Raw genomic sequence first — 12,873 nt, forward strand, 5'->3', positions numbered from 1 at the left:
TCATATGCAACTGGAAATCTGCAATTTCAACAAAGATCAGTATATCAATAGAAATCATTACCATCCAATATCTCCTAACATATTCTGAAATCTTTTTTCCTTGATCACAAATACTTGAGTCAAGATGAATATGTGGCTCTTTATATCTGTATTGATAAAAAGAGCCACTATAATGCTAATCTATGTTAAGATTACAAGGATGCACACTTACAAGTCCTCTCTTTCAAATCCTTCTGTGCTGCCATTTTAAGTATAAAGACTGCCGCTTCCTGATAGCACATCTCTTAAGAGTCTTCTTACAGCAGTTGTGCCAGCAAGTGAAATATAAAATAAAAAAATAAGAATTGTTCTTTCTTCAACAACACTGATTTACTCATATGTTCCCATACATATCTGTTTTAATCTGTCATTTAATCACAGGAGAAGCCAATGTAAATTGTAGAGAGTCGTCTCTTCTGCCATGATCTGATAGAGTAGCAGCATTAGAGCCAGGGATTAAAAAAGTTCAACATGCATAAAGGTACCTGGTACTGGGGACAAAAAGGAGTTAGATCCCGTTCAATCGGCTGCAAGACAAGCTCACTAATATTAAGTCCTGGCATACATGGTATCCATAGAGACCTGTGAATCTCAGCTAAACGCTCATATTATCCATTTCTACCATTTCTACAACCACCAAACACAAACACAAAAGCAGTTACACCATTTCATGAAATGTCAGTAAACAAACACAGTGGAGCCTCATCAGCCTCAGCTAACCAATAAAACAATACATGGTTTTGAAAAGAAAGCTCTTACAGATTCCAGAACTGCAAGCTTCGTCACACTCTGACCAAAAATCAATGAACCAGCCGCAAAATCAGACCACAATATTTTTACGATCAATAATCAGTAACGTTATAATCGGACTTTGCTTGTTGTTTCCAATGTTTAAACATCTATATGGGACTACAGAATGTTTCCTTCTCCCACAATGCCTTGGAGATGTTTACTATTTTTAAAAAATATATAATTTTCTGCCCAGTTACAGACATTTGATTGGACCAGGGCGAGGTCACGCATTTTTCTTTGGCCTTGCAACTTCTGATTGGTGGGACTGACGTGAACATGGCCATATTACTGTGATTTTATTAGCTCAAACAATTAAAAAGAGATGTCAATCAACACAAATCGGACAATAGAAGCCGAAGTTACAGCCCCTCTGAATTTAGAGGGAAACCTTTTTAGGTATGTAAATAAAGTTAAATCATTTCTGTTCAATACCTAAGAAATTTCAACTCATAAAAGGTAACAAAATGTGCCAAATACCTGGCTTTCTATTCCTTTAAAGTGCTGTAATTTTTCACTGTTTTACTTCAGAAGTATTCATCTTTGCACAGATAATGTTAATACGTTGATTACTGTCTTGATGCATGCTCAAACATCCAGGTAAGTAATTCTTGATTCTATGGCTTACTGTTTATATGAACAGGGCGTACATTTAAGACCAATTTTCTGTATGATCAACATGGCCATCTCAAAGTTTCTGGCTTCGATGCTCAACCCGTTGATAGGCAGCTCTGAACACCACATCCAGAACAACTTGTCGAGAAAGTGAGAGATGCCATTATGGAGGCAGATGAAACAATGGTCTTGTACAATGTTACACCTCTTACTTCACTTGGGTTCCAGTCACTGAAGAATAGGTAGTTCATAACTTGTACATGGAAGAAGTGGAAAAGAGATCTTTGTTATCCTATCCTGGAACACCACCAAGTCATTGGTTCAGGTATGTGGATGACACCTAGCTGAAAATCAAATCTCAGGATGTACCACAAGTAATGGATCACATTAACTCAGTGGATTAACACATCAAATTCACCAGGGAGGATATGAGTGATAAAATGTTTCTCCCATTGAAAATGCTACGTCCAGAAGAACTTAATCAACCTTTTGGGATTTACTTATGTGGATGATCGAGCATGCATCAAGACATGCAAATAGCAGTTTTTCCCATAAAAAAAAGTAACCCATTCTACTGCATTGACCTGTATGCACATGTTCAAAGGTGAACTCTTTTGATATCATTGTACACAGCATTTTTTGGAGTGATTTGTTCTCCACATCACCCTCAAAAACACTATGCAAAAAGAAAAGTTTGTACATTAAGACACTATGGAGGGGGCTGTCTTACACCATAAGGTAGTGGTAGACTTTATTTAATTGTAGGAAAAATGAATGGAGAAGTCTACCTGGACAGTTGTTCAAAAGAATCTGAAGAAAAGACAAGTGTGGATTTTCAGGCAAGACAATAATTCCAATCACAGAGGATAGAAAACTTTCAATTGGATTGAGAGAAATAAACCAATTATGAGCCCTCTGGTAACCTGATTTGTTTTGTATTCCCAAAGCGAGAGCTGTGTTTGCATTCTTGACACAAAGCTGAAGTTGTTCCCAGAGAAGGTTAAACTCTGCCTGGGCTGACCTTTGTCACTGATTCTGTTGGTGGTTTTCATGGATTAAATGGTGTCTGGTTTGTGAACCTTGGGGTCTCATCTTTGGCAAATGACATGGTACTTCAGGCTTCTTAAGGCCATGACCTTCAGTGTGTACTAGAGTGGTTTGCAGCTGAGTGTGAAGCAGCTGTGATTAGAGTTAGCTCCTCTAGGTCTATGGTACTGTGCAGAGCTCTGTCATCTGAGGGGTGCTTGAAAGAGAGACACTGCTCCACCACATCAAAATGACCAGGATGCCTACTGGGTGCCTCCCTGGGCATATTCCACTGACTGGGATCTCTCTGGGGAAGATCTAGAGCTTGTTGGAGAGACTATGATAAAGTGTTTATTACCTAATTTCAGTCTTTACATATTTTAGACTGTTTTTAAACATAGAAAATAGTGTGAAATAAAATCCAGCAAAACAAAACAAAAATTATAATACTAGAACATTTAAAAGGTAAAAGTGATACTTAAATTAACAGTGGAATAGTAAGGCATCTCGTATTTTTCTCATTTGACAATTTTATTCACTGTGTACAAAACCCCAAACATTAGTTCCTCTATACTTTAAAGCAAGGAAACTGAGAAATTTCATTTAGAAATTGATTTAATTTTTGCAGATTAATATATTGTTTTTTTTAAGTTTTCATAAGATAAACAGTGATTAAAATAATAATTAATTAAATTAATAATTACAATAATACTGAACCGACTGATTGAACATCTTTAAGTGCATAATCATAATCTTGCCATTAGGCTTTGCAAAAAACGTTGGTTTCTCAGATTTTTTTTTTAGATATGTGGGCGGGGCAGGGCCTGCCGGTAGGCGGGAGGCGCGCGAAAGGGAGAGGCGCGAAAGAAGAGGCGGGTGGGGGAGGGTCACAATCCGGTTGTTCAGTGATGACGCGACGGATCCTACTTCCGGGTCTAAAGTAGTCTGCGTTTAATATGGCTTTTGTGTTGTTAACATGTTTAATGTTATGTATTTTCTTCTATTTGATCTCAAAAAGCTCCTAAAACAGTCAGTGATCACTGTTGACCTCTCTCGGCTTTTATTACCGCTAAGTATTTATTTAAGCTCAGTTTTTAAAACCTTAGGATGTAACTACAGCCCAGCCCATGCAGCAGTATATGAATGACTAACCTCGTATTGTGGATGGATTATCTCAGTTGTTCTCCTGGCTGAAGTTTGGTCCTTTTACAGCATCCTGCCATGCGATTACATTTGTTCCTGACCACCGAGAACACTCACGGTAACTTTTATTGAGTGGAAAAAAAGTTAGCTTGTTTATATTATGCTAATGTAGCTGTGTCGCTAGCGGTCACGCAGCACATCATTATATACCAGCTAGCCCAACTTCAGTAACCCTACAAACGTCACTGCTGTTTAGTTTTCTGTCTTCATTTATGCTGGAAGTGATAACAGAGCTGTACGTTTTAATTTGTTTCCAAAACCCCGCAGTCAGGACATGCTATATTGTATTTAGATAGAAGCTAGCGAGCTAACTCCCTGCTAACTTCTAACTCCTTTAAATGTCATAAATTCCGTTTTCATGGATGCCTGGATGTTAAACTCAATTGTTACACCTGAGCAGAACGCTGATCATTTTATTAAAGATGAAAGACTTTAGACAGTTTTTCAACTCTCAGTAATGCCATATGATCGTTTGATATATGGACCTGCAGCGGAGTTTAGACCCAGACACGGCTAGTGACGTCAGACTGAACAACCGGATAGCTTTGGATCGCAGTCATGGAGGTGACCGTCTGAGAGCAGCAGCGCATGGAGCAGCTTTAAAGGTATGAAAAGTAGCTTAAGACATTTAGTTTGTTATTGCCATGCCTTTAGGTTTCTGCTGAAAAGGAAATTACACGACAAAAAGAAATGTCAGTATTTTCTGTCTGAATGTAAGAAAGTTATTTCAAGATGAATGTTGATATTGGTTAGCTAGGTGTACCCTTGATAAAGCCCAAATGAGCAAACATTGAAATCAGAGTACTAAAATGTACGGGGGAATGATAACAAGACAATTTTCTCTAGATTGCTGATTTTTGCTGTCTTGTGAACAGCATTCCCGTGGTGACATTTATTTGTTAGCTGTTTTCGAGGTGGCCTCGACACCAGCCTGAGTTTTTGTTTTTTTTTTCTTGACACCAGCCTGAGTTCGAGTCCTTTGCCCAGTGTCTTCCCCCCTCTCTTTCTGCCCCGCTTTCCTGACATTCTTTACTGAGTCAATCGAATAAAACAGAAAAAAGCCAAGAAAAAGTACAAATGTTAAATTTCAGTGTAATCTTTAATGTAATCATGAGAGTTGATAGTGTGCTTTAGTAATTAACAAATATTTTTAATAATTTATCAAATATTTATATTTTATCATAAGCGTTTAAGAAAAGGCATACTGTATTTTAATTTGGAGTTGGTGAACACAGGGAATAATTAAGTCTTTAAATCTCTTTTTACAGAAAAGAAATCTTGCATTTGATATTATGATGGAAACATCAGGTAGAAGAAGAAAAAGAGTTAATCCTCAACACGATGCAGAACACTATATTAAACTGAAAACTGACAAGACTGGTCTAACAGAGCAATTCATCAGCCCATGCAAAGGTATAGTGTCATTTGTGTATTTTGATAATTACAGCACGCATAAACGCATAAATAGTAACACTTCGCTCCTGTATGCAAATTAGACATTCAGTACTGATAACCTTGCATTTATCAAGTGTTTATGTTATAGTTTTTTAATAGGCTGTGTAAAGAAGAGTAACTTTATTCATAAGTTTTAAAATGTCTTACAATTGGTGGAAACATTTTTTTTTTAAACTAGAGCAATATTTTCTTCTTTTAAAGGTCGTGGTGTAATTGCCTCACAGTTTTTCAAACAGGGGGAATTTGTTCTTGAATACCGTGGAGAACTTTGCAAAGCAGATCCTTATCTTGAAAAAAACAAGTTCAATGATACGGTGGAAGTGTTCTTATTTGATTTCAAATGGAAAGGAACCTCTTGGTGGTAAGACAATATTTCATGTTACAGTGTATTTTGGATCTATGCTATACTTAATACACTACTACAAATATCTATTATTTATGTAACATGCCACACAGTATGTTGATTTACTCCACTGTTGATACTTTTTTTTCTTCAAGCACTGATGCTTCTGTTGAAGACAAGTCATTAGGAAGGCTTGTGAATGATGACCACCGAAGGCCTAGCTGTAAGATGAAAACAGTTGAAGTTGAAGGAAGGCCACATCTTTGCCTGTTTGCCTTGCGTGACATTGACCCAGGAGAAGAAATAACTTATGACTACGGGAAAGCCGACTGGCCTTGGTGCAAGATGGTAAACTATTGCATTGCACTATTGCTGCACATGATGTCAAATAAGTCTAACTATATTTGATTTTGGCCCAAAGATATCACATAAACTACTGTTAAAACAGCTTAGATTTTAAACCTCTTCAAGTTTTTCTTAAACCTCTTCAGAACATGGTGTTTTTATTTTTGAGTTGAAATACAAAGTATGTTTTGTATTTCGATAAGATAATAGTATTTAATATCAGTGAATATACTGGTATGGTGGGGTGTGGTCTGTGGGGCCGCTGCATTGGCTCATCACGCTGTCCTTGCATTAAAGCCTGTACTGGGTCCTTACTGACTTCTTGTTGTCATTTTGTACAGGACCCCACTGAAGAGCTGCTTCTGTGTTTGTTTATTGAGACGACAACCAGAAATAAAAATGTTGAGGGGTGGGGAGTAGGGCTCTAGCCACCTTGTCGGTCTTTTTATTTCTGGTTGTTGTCTCAACACACACAGCTTTTCAGGAGTGTCCTGCACATAATATGTTCTCATCAGTATCTAATGAGTATCTTATGAGTAGCCTTAGTTCAGTTTGCCATTTACTGTCCTCACTTAGGTTAAAGCAGAGTGTATTTGTGTTAGAAACGTCCCCAAAAGTTAAAAGTGTGAGGCCTAATGATGACTGTAGTTGGTGATGTTTTTGTAGTTGTAAGTGAAGTCATGTCTCTGTTTTTAGGATAAGTCTACTCTAGAGATCAGCAACCAAACCGGTGATCTTGAACACTGCATTCAGGTAAGTGTTATGTTCTCATCAGTATCTTATGAGTAGCCTTAGTTCAGTTTGCCATTTACTGTCCTCACTTAGGTTAAAGCAGAGTGTATTTTTGTTAGAAACGTCCCCAAAAGTTATAAATGTGAGGCCTAACGATGACTGTAGTTGGTGATGTTTTTGTTGTTGTTAGTATGGGTGGGTTTTAATAATCGATTCATTGATTAAAATCGATTCTGGCTTGGATAACGTGATATCGATTCATTAAAATCCAGAATCGATTTTTTTTTATTTTTTATATAAATGTATTTTGCCCAAAATCCTTCTCCTTCTTATTGGATTCAAGTTCACCTTTGAGTTCTGTGAGAATAGTTTGCAGCCTTGTCTTACTAGTCATTTCTACACAGACGCCATGAAATGCACAGTTGCGGGCACGCACAACACAAAGCACACGGTCAATTTAGGGGAGGCTTAGGTTAAAGCAGAGTGTATTTGTGTTAGAAACGTCCCCAAAAGTTATAAATGTGAGGCCTAATGATGACTGTAGTTGGTGATGTTTTTGTAGTTGTAAGTGAAGTCATGTCTCTGTTTTTAGGATAAGTCTACTCTAGAGATCAGCAACCAAACCGGTGATCTTCAACACTGCATTCAGGTAAGTGTTATGTTCTCATCAGTATCTTATGAGTAGCCTTAGTTCAGTTTGCCATTTACTGTCCTCACTTAGGTTAAAGCAGAGTGTATTTGTGTTAGAAACATCCCCAAAAGTTATAAGTGTGAGGCCTAATAATAATAACAGTTGATGATATTTGTCAAAGCTGAGCCCAGGGCAAACTAAGCTAAATTAGTGGTTTTAGCTAATAGCTACAATAAGCATAACAGTTACTGTTAGGCTGTCATTTGTTCGCATGATGCTTTTTCTTATACACGCAATACATTTATTACCCAACTAATTCAACAAAGTTCTGTCCATACAAGTACTGTGTAATTGAAAACACAAAGATTGTTCATTATTGTTAAATATGTCTGCTATATAATGAATTTCACAAGTACACTGCTGTGCAGTTTAGGTTTGTTTTAATATTAATTTTCATATCCCTCTTAAAAAATACCCTATGCAACCTTGTTTTCTAAATGACATACTATTTTTTTTCAAATGTATATCCTCAAACCAGTGATTCCAGTGTTGAATTTTATGCTATAACTAGTATTACTTTTACAGTTTAATATTTCCTTATTTGGTTTTATAGATATCAAAAATATGTTGTAATAATATGATACTTTTAGAAACTCAGTTTTTGTTTTTTGTCCATCCTTTAAGGCTGCAGTTCCTCCTATATTTGCCACAACATCATTACTTCAACCAGCATCTGATAATTGCTTCGTTGAATACTCAAAAAAGAGGTCCTCAAGACAAAAACAGGTGGAAAATGTTTAATATACATGTTTTATTTATCTTTAAATAGCTCTAACTTTTAATCTGTCACAAAAAATACTTCTATCATGTCTTAAATCTTAAAGAGATGTTATTTTTTCCCCAAGGTCTCGACATATACAGAAACATCTTCTGATGAATCCGATCACACAGACTATAGTGATGCTAATTATGTTCCAGACACTGAAGGAAGTTCCTCTCAGCTAGATGAAGATGAACCTCTTTATCCAACTGCACAGAAGTCTCTGCCTTCTCTGCAATACCCCGATTTATCTCCACAAAAACTAGATAATTATTCAGAAATTTTAAATAAAGGCAATGGTGCCACAACTTTTAAGAAGAGGATCTCAAAAACTCCAAGAAAGAGAAAGCTCTCGTCCCACAGTGCAACAAATAGCAATGAAAGTACACCGAAGAAAAGCAGAACTCAACAGATTTTGGACTCGATCAAAGTGTTACCACCTTCAAAGTCTGGAAGTCGCCGTGTATATGATAAGAGAAACTATTGTTTGTTTTGTCTCCAGCCTACATCAAAAATTGCACGACACCTGGAAACTGTACATAAAAATAAGGAAGAGGTTGCTCGTGCATTTCAATATCCCAAAAATTCAAGAGAGAGGCGCAATAGGTTGAACATCCTTAGAAGACACGGAAATTTTGCCCATAATGCCAGTGTTGTGAAGAGGGGGGCTGGTGAGCTACAGGCCTGCTATAGACCAAAGAAATCCACAGAGGGCATTGATTACATTCATTGTTATCACTGCCAGGGACTCTATTCTAAGAAAACACTGTGGAAGCACATGAGAATATGCCCAGCAAAGAAAGAAAGTGAAGAAGACTCCCAGAGTGGGAAGCAGCGGGTTCGATCCAAATGTGCACTGAAAACTGCTGTTGTTCGTGAAATTGGAGAGGGCTTGAAAACTGTGATTTCCTGCATGAAATATGACGAGGTAACTCAATTAATCCAAAATGACCAACTTCTTCTTCAGTTTGGACAGCACCTTTATGATCTAAATGGTTCAAGAAAGAACAGACATGACTACATAAGGCAAAGGCTTAGGGAACTTGGGCGACTGCTGCTTATAGCTCAGAAGAATACCCCCATTCAAAAGGCAGAGGAACTGATTTATCCTGCAAACTTCAACCATTTGATATCTGCAGTGAAAGAGGTGGCTGGGTACAATCCTGAAAGAAATACGTTCCAGAAACCTACCTTAGCTCTAAAAATTGGCAACAATCTGGGAATTATCTGTGAGCTTGTAGAGACTGACAATTTGTCCTCAGAAGACGGAGACTCAAGCCTTGTGCAATTTGCCAGAGAATTTAAGGCTATCAAAAATTTTAGATGGAAGGGACTGATCACCAGAGGTGCAACAACAACCATGAAGGAGTCTAAGTGGAATGCACCACAGATTTTACCTTTAACAGCTGATGTCAAATGCTTGGATCGCCATATGGAGACTGTTAAAAGCGGTGCTGAAAGAATGCTGAGGTTGACTCCAACTCCATACAGCTATGCAATGCTTGCCAAAGTGACACTAGCTCAAGTGATCATTTTTAACAGAAGAAGAGAAGGAGAGGTATCAAGAATGGAGGTGTCCACCTTTAAAGACAGAAAAACGTCAGAAATCAATATGGACATGGCTGCTTGTCTGACCTCACTTGAGAAAAAAATGTGTGATTTCTTCACCAGAGTAGAAATCCGTGGAAAACGAGGGAGAGGAGTTCCTATTCTCCGAAAACCATCAATGGTCTCTGCAATGGAGCTCCTTGTGGAAACTCGTGAATCTTGTGGCGTCCCCAAAGAGAACATTTACATGTTTGCTAGACCAGGAGCTTTATCTGCCTATCGAGGAAGAGACTGTATCCAAATGTTGGCAAAGGAGAGTGGAGCAAAACACCCTGAAATCTTAACATCAACAAGGCTCCGAAAACATATCGCAACAATGTCGCAGGTGCTTAATCTTCAAGAAAATGAAGCAGATCAACTAGCAGACTTTCTGGGTCATGACATACGTGTGCACAGGCAGTATTACCGCTTGCCTCAAGGAACACTTCAGCTTGCTAAGATGAGCAAATTACTTTTGGCACTGGAGAACGGAACTGTTTCACATTATAAAGGCCAAACACTTGATGATATTGAAATTGACCCCGAAGGTAAGAGTGTAAATTTTATTAGGATGCTCTAAAATATAATAATTGATTTTTTTTTAATTATTAAATGCTCTGGAAACCTTTAGAAAAAGTTGATCTGGAAAATTCAGATAACTCAAGCGATGAGAGTGAGCCTCTTCAATCGGCTCTGGAGGCAATAAAAACACCAGAGAATGAGACAACGGATCAGGATGGAGACAGAGGGCCATGGACTTCTTCATCTCCAGGGACGTCTTCATCTCCAAGGACTTCTTTCAGTCCTCCCTTGAAAAAGGGTACTGACCAATTTGTTTTGGCATAAACATAAACTTTATACATTGGCACAGAAAAATAAATATGGTTCAGTGAATTAATGAAGTGAAAAGGTGATAAATAAATGACGGTCACGATCATCAACTCTGCGAACAAATAATTTAGAATTCATCCAATATGCACAATTTTGCTTTTACTTTGAACAGGCTTGTGCCTACCTTTAAATCTTTTTAGACCTGTCTGTTGTCCGCCTCATATCAGATCGTACCTTAAGGTCCAAATTAGACCTCTCAGCCGCAAAAGAATCCAGGTCATGGCACCAATTATTAAATTCATTTCTTTGTATTCTTTTAACAGCGAAGAAAGACACGGCTCAAAGTGGTCTAACTCAAAAAATGATCTTTAATTTTACATTTTCCGGAAAATGGAGACTGAGCACACAGACATCAGCTCAAGTCTGAAGCAGCAGCAGGCAGTCTGGTTATTTATATACTTACTCTAGACGTCACGCACACTTTAAGTTTCGATCAAACACTACTTAGTTTCACTTTCTGCCTGCAGCTCATATTCTTTGCAAAAGCATGCAGCTTCCTATCATCTGATTATGTAGCTTGTCAGTGCAGCTTCTGCCCTTTTTGAAAATTAGCAGTGTGTAACATACCCTTTTTGAGGAAGGCAACGCTGGCCATCTCTTATACGTAAAAGAATATAATCAGCAAATAAGCACTAAGAATATATATATTAAATACATGACATTATTCATTGAGTAGAGGAGGAAAACATTTGATATTGAAAAAGTTTTAAGCAGTGTATTGATGTCTGTTTTCTTTTCTTCGAAGGCAACCGAAGTAACGCCAAATGTAAGTGGGAAGATCATAAGGTACGTGCAGTTGAAAAACACATGATGCGTTTCATCAACACATGCAAGTTGCCTCAGAAGCTGGACTGCACTCAATGCATCAATGCAGAACCCTATGCACTGAAAGACAGAAACTGGACTGGGGTAAAAAATTATGTTAGAAATCGCATTACTGCCTTAAAAAGAAAAGCTTGTGCAAAGGACTGAGGGCTGTTTGTGATTTCAGTGAGTTAAAATTTCCTGTTTCTCTGGTAAAATGGTTCTGAAGATGTTTTGAAGACGTTGCACTCCAAAAATTTCAGGTTCAGTAAGCAGGTGTAAGTTTGTTTCCTAAAACCTTTTGTCATTCTGAGAGGAAAAAACAAATCTTTTCAAGTTGACATTTTTTTCTTAACATGGTTTTCATTGTGTCCACTTCGCACTGTATGAGATGTATTTGGAATCAAAGTTTTTTACATTTGCAGGTAGAAGCACTTAATGAATTGTGCAGATATTTTGTTGTTTCTTTGTTGCTGCAAGTTCCTGTGTATACATGAAGTGCATGTAAAGTGCTAAAAACAACACGGTAGAAATAAAAGAAGCAGAATATTTAAATGTTTCTGTGGCACAATAAGTTGTGATTTCTTTCATAATAAGTAATGACCTGACTTTGAAGTTCTGGCAAATCCATTGGATTCTGTCAAGTTAGCAGACCTAATTGCAATGAATATTGTTAGGTTGGGTAGAAAAAGATGGCTTTTAACATTGTGACACTGAGCAGCAGCAGCATCCTAAAACATTTCTAGATGGTTAAATCATAACATTACCTTGTACTTACTTTGATGAAGTAATATCCCCAAAACTGAAGTTATGTGTGTATTGCTGAAGACCGCAAATGGAAGTAACGACCCCAAAAGTGGCATAACATAATTTGTGTATGTGTGTATTGCTGAAGACCCCAAGGGGAGTAACGTCCCCAAAAGTGGTATAACATAGTTTGTGTATGTGTGTATTGCTGAAGACCCCAAATGGAAGTAAGGTCCCCAAAACTGACATAAAATAACTTGTGTATGTGTGTATTGCTGAAGACCCCAAATGGAAGTAAGGTCCCCAAAAGTGGCATAAAATAGTTTGTTTATCTGTGTATCGCTGAAGACCCCAAAGAGGACATTAAACATTCCCAGTCCCCAATGGGAAGGTAAAAATACTGTCTGGACAAATGTTGCTTAAAATGAAAATCTCAAGTGATTTTTTATTTCTGTGGTCTTGGAGGAGTAAAACTGAGTTGCCAGCTTGCTTCTAAACCATACAGAAAGTGGTGTCCCCAAAGGGTGGGAGTTAAGATATGCGACCCCAAACGGGACTTAAGCGTGTGTGTGTGTGTGTGTGTGTGTGTGTGTGTGTGTGCGCGCGCGCGCGCGTATGTATGTATGTGCGTGCTTGTTGAAGTAGAGCAAAACATTTGTGTGGACAGTTTTTTAAATACATGCCATCTCTGTGATCCGTCAAAACATTGTGTTCAGGTGTTTAATGTCTTTATGTGATTGTTTACTTTTTTTTTTTTTTTTTTAAATGAATGTATTTTTCTTGACATGTCCTATAGCAATATACGAATGTAATCAAGGATGTATTCCTGTGGTTGTTTAAGTGCTT

General features: G+C 37.7%; 1 protein-coding gene across 2 annotated transcripts in view; it reads left to right on the forward strand.

Moving 5' to 3' along the window:
- The window catches only part of LOC309707880 (uncharacterized protein), an 18,329-nt gene extending 6,242 nt beyond the window's left edge, over positions 1-12,087 (forward strand). The window contains exons 2-6 of one of the 2 annotated variants that reach the window (XM_082535444.1): positions 6,512-6,568; positions 7,863-7,964; positions 8,084-10,133; positions 10,217-10,405; positions 11,222-12,087. In XM_082535444.1, the coding sequence (XP_082391570.1) occupies positions 6,512-6,568; positions 7,863-7,964; positions 8,084-10,133; positions 10,217-10,405; positions 11,222-11,448 (2,625 nt within the window). In that variant the 3' untranslated portion in view covers positions 11,449-12,087. The remainder of the gene's footprint in view (positions 1-6,511; positions 6,569-7,862; positions 7,965-8,083; positions 10,134-10,216; positions 10,406-11,221) is intronic. The other variant, XM_082535445.1, reaches the window with a different exon arrangement.
- Positions 12,088-12,873: the final 786 nt, after the last annotated feature.

Source organism: Aulonocara stuartgranti (assembly GCF_965226115.1).
Source record: "Aulonocara stuartgranti genome assembly, chromosome: 6".
In the NCBI taxonomy this organism is placed as follows: domain Eukaryota; kingdom Metazoa; phylum Chordata; class Actinopteri; order Cichliformes; family Cichlidae; genus Aulonocara; species Aulonocara stuartgranti.